A 23942-nucleotide genomic window follows, 5' to 3' on the forward strand; every position below is an offset into this window, starting at 1 on the left:
CCATCCTTTATTTATTTATTTATTTATTTATTTATTCATTAATTATCCCTTTTTTTTCTCTCTCCTCTTTTTTCTCTCTCTGCCCCTCTCACTATCACTCCTTACCTGTTCTCCATCTCCCTCTGGTGCTCCCCTCCGCCTTTCTTTCTCCCTAGGCCTCCCGTCCCATGATCCTTTCCCTTCTCCAGCTGTGTATCCCTTTTGCCAATCAACTTTCCAGCTCTTAGCTTTATCCCTCCCCCTCCTGTCTTCTATCATTTTGGATTTCCTTCTCCCTCTCTTACTACCTTTTCTTTCAGTTAGTGCTGACGAAGGGTCTCGGCCCGAAATGTCGACTGTACTTCTTCCTATGGATGCTGCCTGGCCTGCTGCGTTCCACCAGCATTTTGTGTGTGTTGCTTGAATTCTGCAATGTCAGATTACTCATTTTCAGTACTTATATTAGAACAGCAGATCTGTTATGGGTCATCCACCTTCAATTCTGGTTTTGTTGCTCTCTTTCCAATGGTACAGTCTGATCTACCCGTCACTTCCCATGTTTCATTGTTTTATGCCCTTTTGTTCAAGTCCTCTCTATCCTTCATTAACCAAAAAGCCAGATAGTTTCTTTAACAGATTATCATGACAGCAGCATAAGCCTCGGCCCATCAGAGATATTTCCTTGTTCTCTCCATCCATCTTCTGTCCTCTGTTCATCCTAAAAGTGACATTTTTTTTCTTTTTCACACTTCTAATGAACCTCTCACCTGAAATGTTATCTCTATTTCTCTCTCTATAGATGCTGCCTGACCTACTGAGTGTATCCAGCATTTTCTATTTTTATTACAGATTTTCTAGTGCAGTTTAAAAAAAAATTATGGAGATGAAATCATTCTGTGTGAATTGTTCAGTTAATGAAGTTCAAAACTGCTTTTCACAGGGCATCGGACTTGGAATTCATTGGACATGTATATGATAACATGAGTATAATCTAATGCTCATTTGGAACACTAGAAGAAGAAAATAGGACACATTTTCCTGCTTTGAAACTCTGTGTCACACACAGACTTTGCATGCATTGCAGCTGTACTAGTTAGAGGATATACTAAATTCAGGAAACTGACTGTGAAATCAGGAGGCAGGGAAGGCTTGTGTTTGTTGTTCTTTTTGTGTGTGAGATTCACCGCCTCTTTGACATGTATGGCTCTGTGCTGATTTCCCCAGTATGTTAAACTGGATTAAGCAATGTGAAGATAGTAAGGAAAAGATGTCTGGAATGTAAGTGGCTGTAGAAGGTGGTGCCTTTTGTCTAAAAGATAAAAAGACAAAGGCAATATAACAGAATGTTGGAAACACTCAGCATATCAGACAGCATATGTGGAAAGAAACAGAGTATCTCAAGTGTAAGACCTCTTGATGAAAAGGAAAGAGAGAAAATAAATAGCAGAGAAGGTGGTGAAGGTATAGGGGAGAAATCCCCTTTGTTTTATCCATAGTTTAAGAATAATGGGTTGCCCTTTACAAAAAGAGAGGAAGAGTAATTTCTTTTCTCAAAGGCTATTGAATCTTTGAAATTCTATAGTCCAGAGAGCTATAGAGAATTTAGAGATTGACAGACATTGGTATTATAAGGGAGCTTATTACATGGAGGGGAGGATGGTAGGCTGATGACACTGTATTACACGGAGGGGAGAACCTTTCTATGGTTTCCACGTCCCTCCTGTAGTGAGGTGACCAGAACTGAGCACAGTACTCCAAGTGGGGTCTGACCAGGGTCCTATGTAGCTGCAACATTACCTCTTGGCTCCTAAACTCAATCCCACAGTTGATGAAGGCCAATGCACTGTATGCCTCCTTAACCACAGAGTCAACCTGCGCAGCAGCTTTGATTGTCCTATGGACTCGGACCCCATATATGTACATGGATGGATATTAGAACAGAAAGGCATAAAAAGCTGTGGACCAAATGGTCGTGAGTAAGATTAGTATAGATGGGTATTTGACAGTTCAAGGTGGGCCAAAGAGCCAGTTTTAGATTTACGCCACATATGCCTCTTAGTGTTGAGGCCAAAAAGTTCTACCACGAGACCACAAGACATTCTTCTACATCTTTACAGTACCTTCTAAGTGATGCTTTGCAAAGTCTTTATGGGAACAGATATGCTTTTTTTTTAGCGGTATGTTTGGTGTAAATCTAATACTGTGAATCAGCCAGCAACACCATTCCTATTGTAAAGTTTGGTGGAGATAGCATCATTCTATTGCAGAAGGGACTGGAAATCTGGCAGGATTGATGAGGTGAATGCTACTAAATATAGAGAGATGCTGGATAAAAGCCTGCTAGCCTCTGCCAGAAAGTTTAAACTGGGGAGGAATTTCATCTCTCAGAAGGGCTGTACTGTGTAAAAAGGAACATGTAATTTACAAATACAAATTCTCGGTTAAATTATCAAAATCCCTGGTTGTAATACTCGTTTGTGTAAACAAAGGGTTGGGACTGAATACTTTTACAAATCACTGGATGCAGTTGGTTCAAAAATTTCAGAAATAAGCATTCCTGTGGTAAATGAATGCAAATGAAGCAGTGCAATTTGGAAGTGGTGATTAGCTCCATCTTCCTTGTTAATTTGCTTAAACTTCTAGTCAGCCAGTTGTGCCTTATCCTGGACACTTGTGGCTTGATGTTTTCCCGTTTCTGGTCTTTGTCATGTTTATTAGGATTTTCATCCCAAAGAAGCACCGTCAGAGGTTCAACGAGGTTGTGTCACAAAGCCTCATCAGCAAGGTCAGCAGCAGCAAGAGCAGGGCCGACAGCACCAACCGTCTGCGCAGGAGCAGAAGTGAGGACCATCCAGAGCGGCTGCTTGTGTCTACCCGAGCCAGCTCAGCTCCTCAAAACCAAGAAGAATCAGGGCAGAATATCAGAAAGCAAGGCTCTATCTTAGGGGGCAGTGTGAGATCAGCACCCTCTCGCAGGTAAAGATACTTGTTTAAAATCACATAGAGTGTGCAGAGTTCTATTTGAATGTGACACTGTAATAACATCACTGCTGGTGCTCTCTCGTACCCTTTCTGCGCCTCAATTACCCTGCTGTAAACTCCAATATCCAACAGTTAGGTTGGAGTGCTAGTAATGTGGTGCTATGTGTATTTCTATGTGCTGTCAACAGGTGAACTGTTGTTGCCATGCTGTTGTATGGTATTTATCAGGCCTTCCACAAACTGAACTGCTCTTACAGTGCTCAAACTCTTGGTGTTTGTAATGAACCACATAATGGCCACATTCTTTTAGGTTTAGAGTATGCTTTAGTCAGATTTGCATAGTTTCTTATAATGGATGTGTTTATTGTTTTCTAATGTGGCCATGTTGGGTTTTACCTCAAACTGGTCATCCTTAGGAGTTTGTGCCCTTGGTCATGTTGGGTTTTTTTGTTGAATCTGTTGTGTTTATGTTTTCCTCAATTTAGACACATTTGAGATTTTACTAACAAGTTATCTGTTATCTGAATGCTCTGACATTCTGTGGGTTGCCTCCTGCTCTGGCTCTGTGTTTGCACTGGTCCATGTTTTGTTTTAGCTCTGTTTTGTCTGCTCTGCTCTACTCTGGATTGAACCTTGATGGATTGTCCCTCACTCCGTGTTTTAACTATGTCGTTTGGCTTGGCAGTATTAGAATCACAACTCCATTTTGTGAGTATTTGGGTTTTGAATTGCTGATTGATCTATGTTTAGGGCTTTACTCTGGTTTTGTTTGAGTTTGATGTTTTTCTGGCTATTGTTTGCGTTAGTGCTAAATCTGACTCTGTTTTGCATTTTCTTGTTTTAATAGTGCTTGGAGTTTTGGAATGGCTTGTTATTTGGGAGGTTTAGTTTTGGGCTCACTCTGGCTCTATTTGGGCTAACCCAGGATCTAACTGTATTTGCACTATGCATTACTGTGGCCTCTGTGTCTGGGTGTTTATGTTGGGCCTTGCCTGACTGTTTTTATGTTCCCCTTCTCTCTGGCTATGTTTGCCTGCATATTGATTAGTTCTTGCTCTCGTGGTGCTTGGTTTGTCCCCACTTAGGTTTATTGTGGGCTGAATTGTTTCTCTAGCAGTGATCCAGTTGATCTCATTCTGTCTGAGATTGGCTTGGTTTTTTGGTTATATGTAGGTTAGCCCTTACCCTCACCTTGACAGTGTTGGTGTTCTGTCTCTCTGGATGTCTTAATAGCTCATGTAGTCTTTTGGTTAGTGCTTAATATAACTGTATTTGGCTTTTTCTTGCTCTGGCAATTCCTGGGAGTTTTCTCCTTTTGCACATGCTATACTTGCTTTATAATTATGATCGTGTGGCTACAATACTTGGAGTGTTGAATTCAGTACTGGTTGCCTCATTATAAGAAGGATATGGAGGCTTTAGAAAGGGTGCAGAGGAGATTTACCATGCTGATGTCTGGATAAGAAGGCATGTCTTAAGGATAGGTTGAGCAAGTTGGGGCTTTTCTGTTTGAAGAGGAGAATGAGAGGTGACTGGCTAGAGGTGTATAAGAATTTAAGAGGCATAGATAGAGTGGACAGCTAGTCTTTTACCAAGGGCATAACTTTAAGGTGTTTAGGGTAAAATATGGGGGGGGGGGGGTTAAAGTTGTTTTCTTTTTACACAAAGCACGGTAGGTGTGTGGGATACATTGCCAGGGTGGTGGTAGAGACAAAAGCATTAGGGACTTATAAGAGACTCTTAGAGATAAGCATATGGGTGAAAGGAGCACCAGAGGGTGACGATTGGCAGGCAGGGAGATAACATGAGAGGGGGAAAACGGGATGGGAAGGAGGCCTCCCTACCTTCTAGTATCCGTTCTGGGATCCCCACTGCTCTAAATGTGGAATGAGAAAGAAAGGAAGAAGGAATAAAACATGAAAAATTTAAATACAGTGGCCCATGCCTCCCCTCACCAAAGCCTTGTACCGGCCACTCCCAAAATGACAGCTCCACTTAAACCTAACTTCTTTTTATTGGAAACATGAGTGAATCTGCAGATGCTGGAAATAAACAAAAACACAAAATTCTGACAGAACTCAGCAGGCCAGACAGCATCTATGGGAGGAGGTAGATTCCTGACCCCTGATGAAGGGTTTCGGCCCGAAACGTCATCACTACCTCCTCCCATAGATGTTGCCTGGCCTGTTGAGTTCTGCCAGCATTTTGTGTTTTTATTCTTTTTATTGGACTTTGCCAAGTGCCTAATTATGCACAATTCAATGTCTCCTCGGGATCTCTGGTACGTAAAATGTGCCAACCATCCCTGTTCCCTTCTTTTATCCTCTCCTTCTACCCAATCCAATTTATCCTCCGGAATTGTGATGCACAAGAAGTGCTAAACTCTCTCTACCCCTACGCAATCCATTGTCTGCTTGGGAAAAGCGTTGTGAAAGGTTACCTACTGCCTCTGTTCGCTGCTTTTAAACTCTGTCCTTCGATGCAATCCATGGTCTTCTGAGGAACTGTGGCATGTAAAATGTGTCGACTTCCTCTGCTTGCTGCTTTTAAACTCTCTCTCTCTACACAATCCAACTGTGGTGGGTGGTTATTCATCCTTCCAACAGCCCCCACTCTCATCCTCACAGAGAGCAACAATCTCAGACCTGTTAAACAAGCTGAAGGGCTGAAGCTCCTCCAGTACTGCCTCTTGGATTCCCCTACCTGCCTCTCTCAGTCACATCCTCTTGCCCCTGGCCACAGACTAAATTTGTAATGTTTAATCTAACGGGTGCCACTACCTCCTGAAAACATAATATCCAGATAACTTTCTACCTCCCTGATGTATTGCAGTATTTAAAGCTCATATTTCAGGTCATCAACTCAAGTTCCTCAAGCAGCCAACACTTGCTGAAGATGTGGTAATCAGGAACAAGAATGGGGTTTACCAGTGCCCACATCCTGCAGCTACAACACATCGTTTGATCCTGCATCTCTATTTTATTTGATTTGTTGTGATTTGGTATATTGAATTATATAAAACTAATACCATATCTAATGAAATAATCCTTACCTGTTCTTACCTGCTATTTACCTATGCTTCTGGCTCTTTTCACTGAAGCCTGTTGAGCCAAAGCTTCTGTTCACCACTCAAACACTATGCACTCCAACAATGGCTGTTCCCCTTTAACTTTGCTCCTTTTTATTGGCTTAAGCCAGCACAGATCTTGCTCACCCTCTCAATACTTCAAAATATGACTCACTTACAACAAATCTTTATTGCTTTTAATAGCCCTTGCTCAACACAGATCTCTGTCTCTCCCCTTCAAAGTATGACTCACTCTCAAGGAGACTCTTACTTTAATGGGCCTTTGAAAAATCCTCTTAAGCATCTCTATTGTATTTGCCTCTACTACCACCCCTAACAGTGCACATCAGGCACCCACCACTGCATAAAGACAGTTTTCCCCACACAATTCCTTTTAACAAAACCTTCTCACCACAAATGCATGCTCTCTAGTATTATATAATAAATTATTTTGAACTTTTTAGATGTTTAGACCCTGGGATAAAGATACTGCCTGTCTACTCTATCTATGGTTCTAGCAATCTTATATTAAAAAAAATTATATCAGATCACCCTCAGCCTTCACTGCTCCAGAGAGGAGCAGATTTAGTCATTTGGCGCATCGAGTCTGATCTGCCATTTCATCATGGCTAATCTAATTTTCCTCTAAACCCCAATCTTTTGGCTTTTCCCCATATCCCTTCATGCCCCAAACAATCAAGAATCTTATCAACCTCTGCTTTAGATATACATCAAAACTTGGCCTCCACAGCTGCCTGTGGCAAAGGATTCCCCAGATTTACCACTCTCTGGCTAAAGATATTCCTTCTCATCTCCGTTCTAAAAGGGCACACCTTTATTCTGAATTTTGTCCTCTGACCTTAGACACTCCCACCACAGGAAACATCCTCACCACGTCCACTCTATCAAGGCCTTTCTCTATTTGATAGGTTTCAATGAGGCCACCCCTCATTCTTCTGCATTCTAGAGAATACAGGCCCAGAGCCATCAGACGCTCTTCATATGACAAACCATTTAAATCTGGAATCATTTTTGTGAACTTCCTTTGAAGTGTCTCCAGTTTCAGAGCATCCTTTCTAAGATGAGGAACCCATGTCTGCTCACAATACTCTAAGTGAGGCCTCACCAGTGTTTTATAAAGTTTCAACTTTACATCCTTGCTTTTATATTCTAGTCCTCTTGAAATGAATATTAACATTGCATCTACCTTCCTTACCACAGATCCAACCTGCAAATTAACCTTTAGGGAATCCTGCACAAGGACTCCCAAATCCCTTTGCACCTCAGTTTTTTGTATTTTCTCTCCATTTAGAAAATAGTCAACTCTTTCATTTCTTCTGTCAAAATGTATGACCATACACTTCTCAACACTGTATTCCATCTGCCATTTCTTTGCCCATTCTCTTCACCTGTCTGTCCTTCTGTAGCTTCTCTACTTCTTCAAAACTACCTGCCCCTACATCCTATACCTATCTTCATATCATCTGCAAACTTTGGAACAAAGCCATCAATTTCATCATCCAAATCATTGACATATAACATAAAAAGAATCGGTCCCAACACAAACCCCTGTGGAACACCACTAGCCACCAGCAGCTGGTCAGAAAAGGCTGCTTTTATTCCCACTCTTTGCTTCCTGCCAGACAGCCACTGCTTTATCCCTGCTGGAATCTTTCCTGTAATACCATGGGCTTGTAGCTTGTTAAGCAGCCTCATGTATGGCATTTTGTCAATGGTCTTATGCAAATCCAAGTACATAACATCACCTGATTCTCCTTTATCCTACTTATTATTTCTTCAAAGAATTCCAACAGATTTGTCAGGCAAGATTTTCCCTTGAGGAAACCATGCTGACTATGGCCTACTTTATCATGTGCCTCCAAAACCCTGAAATCTCACCCTGCATAATCAACTCCAACATCTTCCCAACTACTGAGGTCAGAGTAATTGGCCTATAGTTTCCCTTCTTCTGCCTCTCTCCTTTCTTGAAGAATTAAATGACATGCAATTTTCCAGTCTTCCGGAATCATTCCAGAATTTAGTGATTCTTGAAAGCTCATTACTAATGCCTCCATGGATCTCTTCAGCCATCTCTTTCAGAACTCTGGGGTGTGGGGTGTACATCATCTGGTCCTGGTGACTTAAATACCTTCAGACCTTTCAGTTTCCCAAGAACCTTCTCTCTAGTTATGGTAGTAACTTCACTCACTTCATGCCCCCTGACACCTGGAACTTCCACCATACTGCTAGTGTCAACCTCTCCTATAGCACATGCTCTCTAATCCACACAACATTCTGGTAAATCTTTTCTACCCTATTCCACAGCCATCCTATAACAAGCAACCAAAACTGAATGCAATCTATATGTGCCCTAACCAGTGTATTATAAAGCTGCAGCATAACTTACCGGGTTTTGAACTTAAAGCATTGACTAATAAAAACAAGCATGCTATGTGCCTTCTTTACCAGCCCATGCAACCACTTCCAGGGAACAATGGACTTGGACCCCAAGATCCCTCTGTACACAAGTGCTATCCTATTAATAATGTACTTTCCCTTAACAGTTTATCTCCCAAAGTGCAACATTTTACACTTGGCCAGATTAAACTTCATCTGCCATTTCCATATAACCATATAACAATTACAGCATGGAAACAGGCCATCTTGGCCCTTCTAGTCCGTGCTGAACGTTTACTCTCACCTAGTCCCACCTACCTGCATTCAGCCCATAACCCTCCATTCCTTTCGTGTTCAAATACCTATCCAATTTTACTTTAAATGTCAATACCGAGCCTGCCTCTACCACTTCTACTGGAAGCTCATTCCACACAGCTACCACTCTCTGAGTAAAGAAATACTCCCTCGTGTTACCCCTAAACTTTTGCCCCTTAACTCTCAACTCATGTCCTCTTGTTTGAATCTCCCCTACTCTCAATGGAAAAAGCCTATCCACGTCAATGCTATCTATCCCCCTCATAATTTGAAATACCTCTATCAAGTCCCCCCTCAACCTTCTACGCTCCAAAGACCGAACTTTTTCAACCTTTCTCTGTAACTTAGGTGCTGAAACCCAGGTGACATTCTAGTAAATCTCCTCTGTACTCTCTCTATTTTGCTCCATACCCATATGGAACATAGAACAAATGATGCTGACTGGTCTGATGAGTTCCTTTAGCATTTTGTGTGTGTTGCTACAACACATAACAGTATAACACAGGACAGGCCTTTTGACCCACAATGTTGGCTGAGTTAATTCAACCAAAGTCTCCTAATAAATTTAATCTTTGTTGCTTGTACATTGATCATACTCCACTCCCACCTCTCTACATATTCATATTTGTAACTGGTCTATATACTGATGTATACTCTTACAATCTTTGCATCCTTCAATCTTCAGCCTTCAATCTTTGCATCCTCTGTGAATTTACGAACTTACTCATGCATATTTTCATCCAAGTTATTTATACACTCAGTGGCCAATTTATTAAGTACCTCCTGTATGTACTGCCATTGAGTTTGTGTTCATGGTCTTCTGCTGATGTAGCCCACCCACTTTAAGGCCGACTTGTTGTATGTTCAAAGATGCTCTTCTGCACAACACTTTTGTAACACCTGGTTATTTGAGTTATTGTTGCCTTCCTATCAGCTTGAACCAGTCTGACCATTCTCCTCTCACCTCTCTCATTTAACAAGACTTTTTTTTGTCCACAGAATTGCTGGTCACTAGGTGTTTTGTGTATATTGCACCATTTCTGTGCATAGAGATCCTAGGAAATCAGCAGTTTCTGAGATACTCAAACCACTCTGTCTGGCATGAACAATCATCGCACTTAGATCACATTTCTTCTCCATTATGATGTTTGTCTGAACAAATGAACCTCTTGACCAGGTCAGGTGCCGGAGGATTGGAGGATAGCTCATGTAGTTCCATTGTTTAAAAAAGGCTCAAAAAGTAAGTTTGACATCGGTAGTAGGTAAATGATTGGAAGGAATACTAAGAGATAGGATCTACAAGTATTTGGATAGACAGAGACTTATTAGAAAAAGTCAGCATGGCTTTGTGCATGGTAGGTCATGTTTAACCACTCTATTAGAGTTTTTCGAGGAAGTTACCAGGAAAGTGGATAAAGGGAAGGCAGTGGATGTTGTCTACATGGACTTCAGTAAGGCCTTTGACAAGGTCCCGCATGGGAGGGTAGTTAGGAAGATTCAGTCGCTAGGTATACATGGTGAGGTAGTAAATTGGATTAGACATTGGCTCAATGGAAGAAGCCAGAGAGTGGTAGTGGAGGATTGCTTCTCTGAGTGGAGGCCTGTGACAAGTAGTGTGCCACAGGGATCAGTGCTGGGTCCATTGTTATTTGTCATCTATATCAATGATCTGGATGATAATGCAGTAAATTGGATCAGCAAATTTGCTGATGATACAAAGATTGGAGGTGTAGTGGACAGTGAGGAAGGTTTTCAAAGCTTGCCGAGGGATTTGGACCAGTTGGAGGAATGGACTGAAAAATGGCAGATGGAGTTTAATGCGGACAAGTGTGAGGTATTGCACTTAGGAAGGTCAAACCAAGGTAGAACATACAAGGTAAATGGTAGGACACTGAGGAGTGCAGTAGAACAGAGGGATCTGGGAGTACAGGTACATAATTCCCTAAAAGTGGCTCACAAGTAGATAGGGTTGTAAAGAAAGCTTTTGGTACATTGGCCTTTATAAATCAAAGTATTGAGTATTAGAGTTGGAATGTAGTGGTGAGGTTGTATAAGGCATTGGTGAGGCTGAATTTGGAGTATTGTGTGCAGTTTTGGTCACCTAATTACAGGAAGGATATTAATAAGGTTGAAAGAGTGCAGAGAAGGTTTACAAGGATGTTGCTGGGACTTGAGAAACTGAGGTACAGAGAAAGGTTGAATAGGTTAGGATTTTATTCCCTGGAGCATAGGAGAATGAGTGGAGATTTGATAGAGGTGTATGAAAGTATGATGGGTATAGATAGAGTGAATGCAAGCAGGCTTTTTCCACTGAGGACAGGGGAGAAAAAAACCAGAGGTCATGGGTTAAGGGTGAAGGGGAAAAGTTTAAAGGGAACATGGGGGGGGGGGCTTCTTCACGCAGAGAGTGGTGGGAGTGTGGAATGAGCTGCCTGATGAACTGGTGAAAGGTCACTTTTGACATTTAAGAAAAACTTGGGCAGGTACATGGATGAGAGGGGTTTGGAGGGATATGGCCCAGGTGCTGGTCAGTGGGACTAGGCAGAAAAATGGTTTGGCACAGCTAAGAGGGGCCTAAAGGCCTGTTTCTGTGCTGTAATGTTCTATGGTTCTATATAATACATAGTTTTGTGCATTGAGATCCTCCCATATGATTGGCTGATTAAATATTTGCATTATCGAGCAGGTGTACAGGTGTACCTAATAAAGTGCCACTGAATGTATATATATAACAAACATCTGAGGTCCCAGCATGGATCCTCACACACCTCTGCTAGTCATGGACCTGCAGCCAGAAAAAGTCCCATTTACCATTATCCTTTGTCTTCTATAAGCAAGCCAGTTTGAATCCCAATGGCCAAATCATTAAAGATCCATGCATCTTAATGTTCTGGATAAGCCTCCCACTTGGACCTTGTAAAATGCCTAGTTTTGAAGTGACTGCATCCATCACCTGCTCAGCCAGTGAGTTCTAGATACTGACCAGTTTCTGGATGAAGAAAGAATACTTTTCAGATCACTTGTAAACCACTTACTGGATTGATGCACCATCAATAACTCTGAGACGTGGGTTAAAGTAGGCTTTTATTGGCTGGAAGAAAGCACAAGCAGCAAGTGACCATCACACAACATCCTGGAGACTGAGGGAGGAGCAGTGCCTCCAATCACCTTTATACCGGGGTCTGTGGGAGGAGCCACAGGAGCAGTCAGCGGGGGGGGGGGGGGGGGGGGTGTCCAGACAGGTATATGTAGTTCACCACATGGATACACTAAACAGATGCTCATCAGGCTTGGGTGTGTTAAGTATCTGGTACGTTTTTTCTTTATTCTTCATTCCTCATTTGTTAGGGCACAGAGCTGTGAGAATGATTCTGGGGGCAGTGTTATGTTCTTTGTATAAGATGTGGGAATTCTGGGTGACCTACAGCCTCCCAGGTAACCACATCTGCTCCATGTGCACCGTTTTGCAGCTCAATAGAAGTCAGATGTATCAGTATTACAGTGGAGTAAAGGAAATTACAGAAACACGAAAGAGGAGCTGGCCAAAATTTATCGGAAGGGAACAGTGATGACGGCACAGCAGAAATGGCTGGAGTTTCTGGGAGCAATTTGCAAATTTAGATACAGTATGTCCCAAAGAAGAAGAAGAGGAGGATGAGCAGCCAAAAATATTGGTAAATATGGGCTCCAATGACATAGGTAGGAAATGCACGGAGGTCCTGTGAAAAGATTTTAGGGAGCTGGAAAGCAAAAATTGCCAGGGTAATAATCTCTGGATTGCTGCCTGTGCCACATGCCTGTGAGAGTAGGAACAGCAGATAAATGCATGGTTGAGGAACTGGTGCGGGGGCAAGGGTTCAGATTTCTGGATAATTGGGATCTCTTCTGGAAAAGATATGACCTGTACAAAAGGGATAGGTTGCACTTGAATCTGATGGGGACCAATATCCTTGCAGGCAGATTTATTAGAGGTATTTGGGAGGGTTTAAACTAATTTGGCAGGGGTATGTGGCTAAGGATGGGTAGTTGGTATACAGATAGATGCAGTATGAGGTGAGACTGCTAGCAAGGACAGGTTGATGATTTGGTGAAATTGCAGTTAGCAGAATGAGTTGCAATGTAATAGGGGGATAAAATCGAAATGGGCGATGAAAACAGGATGAATGGTGTCATATTTGAATGCATGCAGTATATGAAATAAGGTAATGAAGTTGTAGCACAGTTAGAGATTGGCAGGTATGACTTTATGGACATCTCTGAGACATGGCTGAAAGATTATAGCTGGGAGCTTAACATCCAAGGATACACATTGCATCAAAAAGATAGGGGGATTTCAATATGCAGGTAGATTGGGGAAATCAGGTTGGTGCTAGATCCCATGAGAGGTAATTTGTAGAATGCCTACAAGATGGCTTTTTAGAGAAACTCGTGGTTGAGCCCAAGAGTGGATTGTTGTGCAATGAACTGGAATTGATTAGGGAGCTTAAGGTAAAGGAATCCTTAGTGACCACTAATCAAAATATGATAGAATTTATTCTGCAATTTGAGAGGGAGGAGCTAAAGTCAGATATATCAGTATTGCAGAAGAGAAAAGAGAATTACAGAGGCATGAGAGAGGAACTGGCCAAGGTTTATTGGAAAGGGTCACAAGCAAGGATGATGGCAGAGCAGCAGTGGCAGGAATTTCTGGGAGCAAATTGGAAGGCACAGGATAGATACATCTAAAAAAATAAGTAATATTCTAAAGACAGAATGACTCAATCGTGGCTTAAAGGGAAGTCAAATCCAACATAAAAGCCAAAGAAAGGGCGCATAATAGAGCAAAAATTAGTGGGAAGTTAGAGGATTGGGAAGCTTTTAAATACCAACAGAAGGCAACTAAAAAAGTCATAAAGAGTGAAAAGATGGAATACAAAAGTAAGCCAGCCAATGATACCAAAAGTGTCTTGTAATATATAAAGAGTAAAAGAGGGGCGAGAGTAGACATTGGACTACTGGAAAATGATGCTAGAGAGGGAGTAATGGGGGACGTGGAAATGGCGGACGAGCTGATTGAGTATTTTGCATTGGTCTTTGCTATGAAAGACACTAGCAGTATGCTAGAAGTTCAAGAGTGTTAGGGGGCAGAAGTGAGTCAAGCTGCCATTACTAGGGAGAAGTTGCTTGGGAAGCTCTAAGGTCTGATTGTAGATAAGTTACATGGAACAGATGGTCTACACCCCAGGGTTCTGAAAGAAGTGGCTGAAGAGATTGTGGAGGCATTAGTAATGATTTTTCAAGGATCACTAGATTCTGGAATGGTTCCAGAAGACTGGAAAATTGCACATGTCACTCCACTCTTCAAGAAGGGAGAGAAACAGAAGAAAGGAAATTATAGGCCTGTTAGTCTGACCTCAGTGGTTGGGAAGGCGTTGGAGTCATTTGTCAAGGTTGTGGTTTTGGGCTACTTGGAGACACTTGATAAAATGGACTGAAGTCAGCATGGTTTCCTCAAGGGAATATCTTGTCTGATAATTTTTTTGGAATTCTTTGAAGAAATTAAAAGTAGGATAGATGAAGGAGAATTGATGGATGTACTTGGATTTTCATAAGGCCTTTGATGAGATGCCACAAATAAGGCTGCTTAACAAGTTAAGAGTCCATGGTACTACTGGAAAGACACTAGCATTGGCTGATTGGCAGGAGGCAAAGAGTGGAAAAAAGCCTTTTTTGGTTGGCTGTTGGTGACTAGTGGTGTTTCACAGGTGTCTGTGCTTGGACAACTTTTTTGCAGTATATCTCAATGATTTAGATGACAGAATTGATAGCTTTGTGGCTAAGTTTGCAGATGATATGAAGATAGGTGGAGGGGCAGGTAGTACTGTGGAAGCAGGGAGGCTGCAGAAGAACTTGGGAGAATGAGCAGATGTGGCCAATAGAAAACAGTGCCAGGAAGTGTATATAATCTTGCACTTTGGTAGAAGAAATAAAAGCGTAGACTATTTTCTAAATGGAGAGAAAATTGAAAAATCTGAAGTGCAAAGGGACTTGGAAGTCCTCATGCAGGATTCCCAAAAGGTTGATTTTCAGGTTGACTTGGTGGTGAGAAAGGCAAATGCAATGTTAGCATGCATTCATATAAAAGCAAGGATGCAATGTTGAGGCTTTGTAAAGTACTGATGAGGCCTCACTGGCGTATTGTGATCAGCTTTGGTTGCCTCTTAAAACAATGTGCTGACATTGGAGAGGGTTTAGAGGAGGTTTATGAGAATGATTCTGAGAATGAAAGGTTTGATTGATGGCTCTTGTCCAGTACTCACTGGAATTCAGAAGAATGGGGGAGGAATCTCTTTGAAACCTATCGAATGTTGAAAGGCCTTGATGGAATGGATGTAGAGAAGAATTTTCATATGGTGGGGGACTCTAGGACCAGAGGGCACAGGCTCAGAATAAAGGATATCCATTTAAGATGGAGATGAGGAGGAACTTCTTTCGTCGTTAGATGGTGAATCTGTGGAGGCTAAGTCATCGGCTATATTTAAGTCAGAGGTTGATTGATTCTTTATTTGTCAGGGCATGAAGTTAGGGGAGAAGGCAGCAGATTGCGGCTGAGAGAGAAACAGATCAGCCATGATGAAATAGCGGGGCAGACTTGATGGCTTAATTCTGCTCCTGTTATCTTATGGTCTTCTGCTCTACAGTTTTAGGTATGACTGTTATGGGGATACATTTCCATAATTTTCCCTGTCTATATGCCCCACATAACTTTGTATACCTCTGTCAGATCCCTTGTGTTCTGCTCTGATGAAAACAAATATAACCAAAATGTTTTGTCCCAGGGAATGCCCTGTAAATCTCTTTAGTACTCAGTGGAGTCATGCCCTTCCTATGGTGTGGGGATGAGAACTGCACATTATATTCTACATTATATCTTTACCATGACCTCCATGCTCTTATGGTGCACTGTGATATTGTGACCATTACAAAGTATATTGTTGTGGTCATCACAGAGACTTGGTTGAGAGAGGGGCAGGATTGGTTGCTTAGTTTCAGGGTTTCAATGTTTTAGAAAAGATAGAGAGGGAAGAAAAATAAAAAGGAAGAATTTCAAAACTAATCAGGGACAATGTTACAGCTGAAGTGGAGGGACATAACAGAAGGCTGAATCTGAATCTATATGAGTAGAACTAAAAATAAGAAAAGATCAATCACTCTGTTAAGATTACCCTATAGACTCCCTAGAAGCCATGGGATATAGACAGGCAGATTAAGGAAATGTGCAAGAACAGGGCTGTCACAATCCACACACAAAATGCTGGAGGAACTCAGCAGTCCAGTCAACAGCTATTGAAAAGAGTAAACAGTTGACATTTTCCCAGAAATATCAACTGTTACTCTTTTCCTTATATACTGTCTGGCCTGCTAAGTTCCTCCAGCATTTTGTGTGTGTAGCTTGGATTTCCAGCATCTGCAGACTTTCTCTTGTTTGGGGTTGTCGTGGGTGACTCAACAACATTATCATAGACTGGGACCTCCTTTGTGCAAGAAGGTTAGATAGGGTAGAATCTTTTAGGAGCTTCCAAGAGAGTGTCATAAAATTATAATATGTAGAGCAGGGCTATGCTGGACCTTGTATTGGAAATGAGCCTGGCCAGATGAATGACCTTTCTGTAGATGAACATTGAGAAAACACTGAACTCAACACCTTAAGTTTTAAGATAGCTACAAATGGGGATAAGAAAGGAAAATATGAAATTGGGGCGAGCAAATTATGAGAGCATAAGGCAGGAGCTAGGAAGCGTTCACTAATATTATGATTGGTAACAGAAGGGAATTAGGAGAGCCAGCAGGGGCCATTAAAATTCCTTAGAAAGTAGGAAGAAATAAAATCCCAAGTCCTTTTACATCAAGAGCAAGAGGATAATTCAGGAGATAATAAGACAACTCAAGGTTAAAGGAGAGGAATGTGTGCTTGGAGGAGGAGAGTGTGGATGATTCTGAAATGAATATTTTGTGTCAATATTAACTAAGAAAAGAATATGAAGAGTAGTGAAATCATTGTGGAGCATGCTAATATTCTACTGCCCTCACCGTGTGTGAACACAGCTATGCAGCAAGCTAAACACCTTTTCAAAAATTACCCGATAAGGAAGCATTCTTTCAGGGGTTTTTAATGAAAAGTTTTTTTCTGTAAAATGCATATTAAATTCAGTACAAAATCATTGCACACCTGAATATACCAATATGCCAATACTATTGATTATTCTCAGAACAGGTGTTAACCATGGTAGTACATGCGCTTAACATCCATATAGACAATCATTGAGATCACCATCATGACTACCTCCAGTAATTGTGGAGGTGTGGCAGCCCACCTTTTCTTAAAATAGTCTCATCTGCCTTGATCTCGGAAGGCATTATCACATCACACTGGTGCAATGGTAGTGCAATGCTATCACAGCTTGGGGCATTGGAATTCGGTGTTCAATCTTGGCATCTTCTGTAAGGAGTTTGTACATTTTCCCTATGGAACATGACAGTTTTCTCCGAGTGCTCAGTTTCCTTCTACAGTCCAAAGATGTACCAGTTACCAGGTTAATTGGTCATTATGTTGTCCTGTGATTAGGTTAGGGTTAAATTGTTGGGGGTTGCAGGGTGGTGTAGCTTGAAGGGCTGAGGTGCCCATTCTGTGCTGCGTCGCAAAATAATAAATAAAATAAAATTCATTTGGGGTTCTATAACACTGAGCATGTGTAGAGAAACCAGTTTTATCTCCATTGTTATTTGAGTTCAGGGATCACAATTACAGTCCATTGTCAATCAACCTGAGCCCTCATACCTACTGCCTTGGTTGAATTGCCTCACTGTTTATGTCTCGGGAGATTCATCTCCCCCAGGCTGCAGGGTCCTTTGTGGTAGGCATTGCTGGTGATGTCACCGGGGTGGGGGAAGGTCTGCCTGTATTTCTGTCTAGCTTCTGTTTCTGATTGCTTCATATGTTCCATCTCTTGTGATCTGAGCTGCATCAGATGCTGTTCTGTTCCTGATCTGGATTGGGAACTGGTGCTGCTCACCAATTCCTAGAGCTGGGGTTCAATGGCCTTTGTACCACTACTGGCCTCCCAGGATCTGGGGTGTACTGGTCTCCCTGAATTAGGGGCTGACAGCTTCCATGCTGCTCCCAGTCTCCTGTATCTGTCGGCTGGTGGATCCTGTGCTGTTCCTGGACCCCCAGAACTGTAGACTAATGGCCTCTGTATCACTTCAGGCCCCTATAGCTGGGGTGCATTTGTCACTATACTGCTGTCAGGCCCCTGGAGCTCAGAGGTGCCAGGCTGAATTTCTTCCTCATCTATTTTTGTCTTTCTTCCTCTTTGTCCGCTCCATTTTGGCTGCTCTTCTACCTGCATTGTTCGCTTCGTCCTCTGAGGAGAGGTTACTGGTCTGCTGCATGCCATTTTCATCCTGTTTCTTTTACTCTCGGAAACCTGTTGCCTCTCAGGTGCTCTCTTCTGAGGCTTTGTCCTTTTCACCACCTGCCATTCTCCTTGTCCCTCTGCCATTACCTCTACCATTTATATCTCCTCTTTGGGAGAGGCCTGTATCTTTGTGGCTGGGATTTGGGAGCTCGAGGTGGTTTGCCTTTCCTCAGTATTGGCCTTAGACTCTGCTGGAATCTCTGCACTGGTAAGGGGTGTGTCAACAATTCTCTGCGAGTTGTTGTTGTTGTTAGCTCTCCCTCTGTTGGCTGGGTGTAGACACAGGCACATTTTGGAGCAGGTTTTGAAGAGATGACCTGCCTCTCTCCACAGGTTGCATCCTTTGCTTTCTTGGAATTCTTGGTCTGCTGCCTTTCCTGCCTGCATTTCTTACAGATGACTGTGCTGCACTGGGCCACAACATGTCCACATTTGTTGCAGTTCTGATTGTCTTGCATATACCATGCAACCACAATTCCTTGATGGATACACTAAGGATGGGTGAATGATGGCACCATTAGCATCCACTCTTAACTTGTCCTTCAACAGACACTTGCTGGTTCAGATCCCAACTAAGTTCTTGATATTCACACAGCCTCCTGCTCTCTTGATGTAATGGGCCAGGAAGGTGAGGACATCGACAACTGGTACATGTGGGTTCAATATGTACAGTTATCACATGCTCCTTCTGGGAATGGTGAAGACTGGTTTCATATCCAGCAGTGACAGTGGAGCCTCATTCCCTTTCTCCTGAAAGGCTTCTGCCATCCTATTATGTCTCTGAAGGAAACATCAAAGTACCTGCTACCTGAGGTCCTGGAGGCAGTAGGTCCATGGTGAAAGGGGTTCCCCTCATTGAGGTCCCTCACTTCTACCCTGACAGTTGATTTGATTAACCCATCCTCCTTCTGAGGTGTTTGTCACTTGTCACTGCAGACATCCTGATGGAGCTGGTTGGTTGTAGCAATTATTAACCTTCAACCATCAAATTCCTGAACTCGCATGAATAACTTCACTCACCACAACACTGAAATGATCACTGAACACAACCTATGGACTTACTTCCAAGGAGTCTACAACTCATGTTCTCTGTGTTATTTATTTACTTGCTTATTTATGATGATGATTATTTTTTGTATTTGCAGTTAGTCTTTTGCTCATTGATTGGTTGTCAGACTTTATGTATAGCTTTTCATTGATTCTGTTGTATGTCTTGTTCTACTATAAATGTCTGCAAGGGAATGAATCTCAGAGTAGTATTGGGTGACATATATGTACTTTGATAATAATTCTACTAGGAACTTTGAACTTTGGTTTAGGAAAGAGTTGATAGATTGGTTTCCCAATCTGCATTAGGACCCATCCCCACATCTTGTGAGATCGGCAGCGATGATCACTGTCCCTCCCTTGCCAGTGAAGAATAGGAATGAAATGGGAGCCATAAAGACAAAAAGTGAAGCAAACAATAACTTATTTATAATAATTGTATGTTCCACTTTAGTTCAATGTCTCCACATTACATTTTCATGTGTCATGCTGAATTTAGGTCCTGGATATAGATCATAGGCCATAAGACATAGGAGAAGAATTATGCCAGTTGACTCGTTAAGTCTGCTGAACCATTCCATCATAGCTGATTTATTATCCCTCCCAACCCCATTCTCCTGCCTTCTCAACTTTTGTTGACCTTATTAATCAGAAAACTATCAAATTCAAAGGTTTCAAAGGTACATTTAATGTCAGTGAAATGTATACAACGTACATCCTGAAATGCTTTTTCTTTGCAACCATCCACAAAAACAAAGGAGTGCTCCAAAGAATGAATAACAGTTAAATGTTAAAACCCCGAAGTCCCTCCCCCCCCAGCTCACCCTCCCTCCTGTGTGTAAGCGGCAGTAACCAACAATCCCCCATCTCTCCACTGGCAAAAAAAAAGCATTGGCACCATCACCAAGCACTCAAGCATGAGCAAAGCAACAGCAAAGACACAGACTTGCAGTTACCCCAAAGACTTCACATTTCACCTGGTATTCAACATACCACAGGCTCTCTCTCCCCCTAATAAGAGAGAAGGAGGAGTCTCCATTTTCACGGTGAGCAGGGAGACATAACAAACAACTCGCTGGTTTGCAATGTTAAAAGTCTGTTATGTTGCTTTTTTTGAGCTCTGTGCCCAAAGATCTGAACACACTGACTCCCCTGACAACACACAGGTCTCCTGCCGGAACACTAACTTCGATCCACCTGTCTCCAGAGCCTCAAGATCGTAGACCTCCAAAGCCGAGTCGGACTCTTAGGCTGAGCCCTTGGGATGTCGAACAACAGCCAGTTATGAAGGCCCAAAAGTGGGTCCCATTTCCACAAAGAACCATAATCAACATGTAACTCCAGGTCAGAGTCTTCAAAAGAACCCTGAAAGGAAAAATAAAGATATTACAGATGAAAATAGAGCTGTTTCCGAAGATACAAGCAAAGGAATGGCTGTTTAGTGCCAACATTACTCCGGTCCACCTCCAAGGTCTGTTTAAAACTCTATTTTAAAAATACTCAATGACTTGAGCTCCACAGCTGTCTGTGGCAATGAATTCCTCAGGTTAATCACACCCAGGCTAAAGAAATTCCTCCTCATCTCTGTTCTAAAGGGAAATCCTTCTAATCCAAGGCTTTGGTCCTGAATTTCTCACTGATAGTATAGTGAATGCATGGATACCAAACATCTTGGTGCATTATATTTTGAATCAGGAACATTGTGGCCCATTATTTCCCACAATTTAGAGTCTTCAGTAATATTGCTCTCTTTCATCACCAATGCACATATGCTAAAGAAGCACATTAACCAATGCTATAACTGAATGGTGCTGGAGCATTGTGAGATTCCTCACTCTTATGGGGGAACTAAGAATATGTGGTCAAAATGCTAGCAGTGGGGATGAAAATAGTACTATTTTGAAATAAGATACTTGCTTCACTCTGCCAATGGCACTCTCCTGACCAGGTTAAAAATATGTCTTGCAATCCTGTGGAAGGCTAATCACAAAGCTATTAGCAATGGCTCAGTATGCATGTCAATAGAGCAGACAATTGTGTGCATTTGTTAGCTCTTATGGGAAACAGTTCCTGGCTGTATCAATTGGAGTTGTGCCAACACACTGAGCTTGCACTGTGGTTCATGTAATTTGAATGCCTCTTCCTTTGAATGATCTTTAGTGGCTGAAACCTATTCTGTTAACTGCGGCACTATGGATATGGCAAACCTGATTCAACAGATATGTCTATGGTTTCTTGACTGGCAAGAATAGGAATTGTTCTGCTGAATGTTCTGAGAGGATGGAGTAAGGCACCATTATGCTTTTTGATCTCTCATTGGCTTTTGAAATTTATCTACATTAGCCTTCTCATGTAACCTGTTCTATTGTAGTCCTCACCTGAATCCTTTAATGCAGAATTAATATGTAACTTTGAGAGTAAATTCCCTTGCCCCTAGGCAGCAGCTTGCTCAAGTCTCTAAATTGCCTAAGATCTGAGCTAGTACTAAGTGTCAAGCATAATGACTCAGTGTTCTTTTCTTCTTCCTTACAAAATATTTCTTTCTAGTGGGGAGGCAGTGTAAGCTTAGTTGCGTATCTAAAGACTCCATTAGTAAAGGCAAAAAAAAGCATCATGATTTGAAGGGGTGGCTCATGAGATGGCCCAGGAGATGTAGACAGCGACATAGATAAAGCATCCTGTGTAGAGGGGAGGGAACATCTGAAAGGATAAAATAGGAACATATTTCTTCACCAACTATTCTGAATTATCCTGGGGCTCAAAAAGGTGACATCCGTCAATAAGGACCCCCATCACCCAGGATATGCCTTTTTCTTATTGTTATCATTGGGAAGGAGGCACAGGAGCCTGGAGGAACAGAATAAATGATTCAGAAACAGCTTCTTCCCCTCTGCCATCCAATTTCTGAATGGTCATTGAACCCATGAACACTAATTTTTGCACTTATTTAATTTAATTTAATTATATTTTTATATACAAACACACACGCACACATACTGTAATTCAGTTTTTTTCTATTAGAATACCATAAGATTATAAGATATAGGAGCAAATTGGGCTATTTGGCCCATTGAGTCTGCTCCACTATTTCATCATGGCTAATGCATTTGCTCTGTCAGCCCCATTTTCCTGCTTTCTTCCTCTATCCCTTCTTGCCCTGACTAGTCAAGAATCTATCAACCTCTGCCCTAAATATACCCAATGACTTGGCCTCCACAAGTGCCTGCGGACACAAATTCCGCAGGTTCACCACTCTCCGGCTAAAGAAATTCTTCCTCATCTCCATTCTTAAAGAACTCCCCTCTATTCTGGGGCTGTGCCTCTGTTCTTAGACCTCCCCACCATAGGAAACATCCTCTCCACACCCACTCTATCAAGGCCTTTCAACATTTGATAGGTCTCAATGAGGTCACCCCTCATGAATTCCAATGAATAGAGGCACAGAGCCATCAAATACTCCTCATATGACAAGTCTTTCAATCCTGGAATCATTTGCATGATCCTGCTTTGACCCTCTCCAATGTCAGCACATCCTTTCTTAGATAAGAGGCCCAAAACTGCTCACAACACTCCAAGTGAGGCCTCAACAGTGCTTTATAAAGCCTCAACATTACGTCCTTGTTTTTATATTCTAGTCCTCTCGAAATGAATGCTAACATTGCATTTGCCTTCCTCACCAGCAACTCAACCTGCAAATTAACCTTCAGGAAATCCTGCATGAGGACTCCCAAGTCCATTTGCACCTCAGAATTTTGAATTTTCTTTCCATTTAGAACATAGTCTATGCTTTTATTTCTTCAACCTAAATTGCATGACCATACACTTCTTGACACTGTATTCCATTTGCCACTTCTTAGCCCATTCTTCTAATCTGTCTGTCTTTCTGTAGCCTCTCTACTTCCACAAAACTACCTGCCTCTCCACCTACTTCGGTGTCATATACAACTTGGCCACAAAGCCATCAACTCCGTCATCCAAATAATTGATATTTAATGTAAAAAGAAGCGGTCTCAACACAGAACCCCCAACTAATCACCAGCAGCCAACCAGAAAAGGCTCCCTTTATTCCCACTCTTTGCTTCCTGCCAATCAACCAATGTTCTATCCAAGTTAGTATCCTTCCTGTAATACCATGTACTGTACTCCTAACTTGTTAAACACCATCATGTGTGGCACCTTGTCAAAGACCTTCTGAAAATCCAAGTGCACATCATCTACTGATTCTCCTTTGTCTATTTCTTGTTATTTCTTCCAAGAATTCCAACAAATTTGTCAGGAAAGATTTTCCCTCAAGGAAACCATGGTGACAGCAACCTATTTTATTATCTCACTCCAAGTACCAGGTGTTCCTCGCTTTACGCCACTTTGGTTTTACGAAAGACCTACATTAGTACCTGTTTTCCCTAACCGAAAGAAATCCAAAGAGGATTTTCGCTTTTATGAAAAAAGGCGCCCACTTTAAACTTGTGTTTACCCTGAGAAAGACTACCATGACCGTGAAGCCTTGTGCAGGGAGGTGTGCGCGCATGTGTGTACGTGAGCATGCGTGTACGTTCTGATTTTTTTTTTCTACAAATCGGCTTTTGTGCTATTTGGTATGATTTGGTAGGTTATTTTTTGGGTCTGGGAATGCTCAAAATTCTTTCCCATATAAATTAATGGTAATTGCTTCTTTGCTTTGTGCCATTTCGGCTTAT

General features: G+C 41.9%; 1 protein-coding gene across 3 annotated transcripts in view; it reads left to right on the forward strand.

Annotated features, from left to right (window-relative positions):
• The window catches only part of grid2ipb (glutamate receptor, ionotropic, delta 2 (Grid2) interacting protein, b), a 241121-nt gene that overhangs the window by 60357 nt on the left and 156822 nt on the right, over positions 1 to 23942 (forward strand). For all 3 annotated transcript variants that reach the window (XM_073061062.1, XM_073061063.1, XM_073061064.1), the window contains one exon: positions 2698 to 2955. In XM_073061062.1, coding sequence (XP_072917163.1) covers positions 2698 to 2955 — 258 coding nt within the window. The remainder of the gene's footprint in view (positions 1 to 2697; positions 2956 to 23942) is intronic.

The sequence above is a fragment of the Hemitrygon akajei genome, chromosome 11 (genome assembly GCF_048418815.1).
Source record: "Hemitrygon akajei chromosome 11, sHemAka1.3, whole genome shotgun sequence".
NCBI lineage: Eukaryota > Metazoa > Chordata > Chondrichthyes > Myliobatiformes > Dasyatidae > Hemitrygon > Hemitrygon akajei.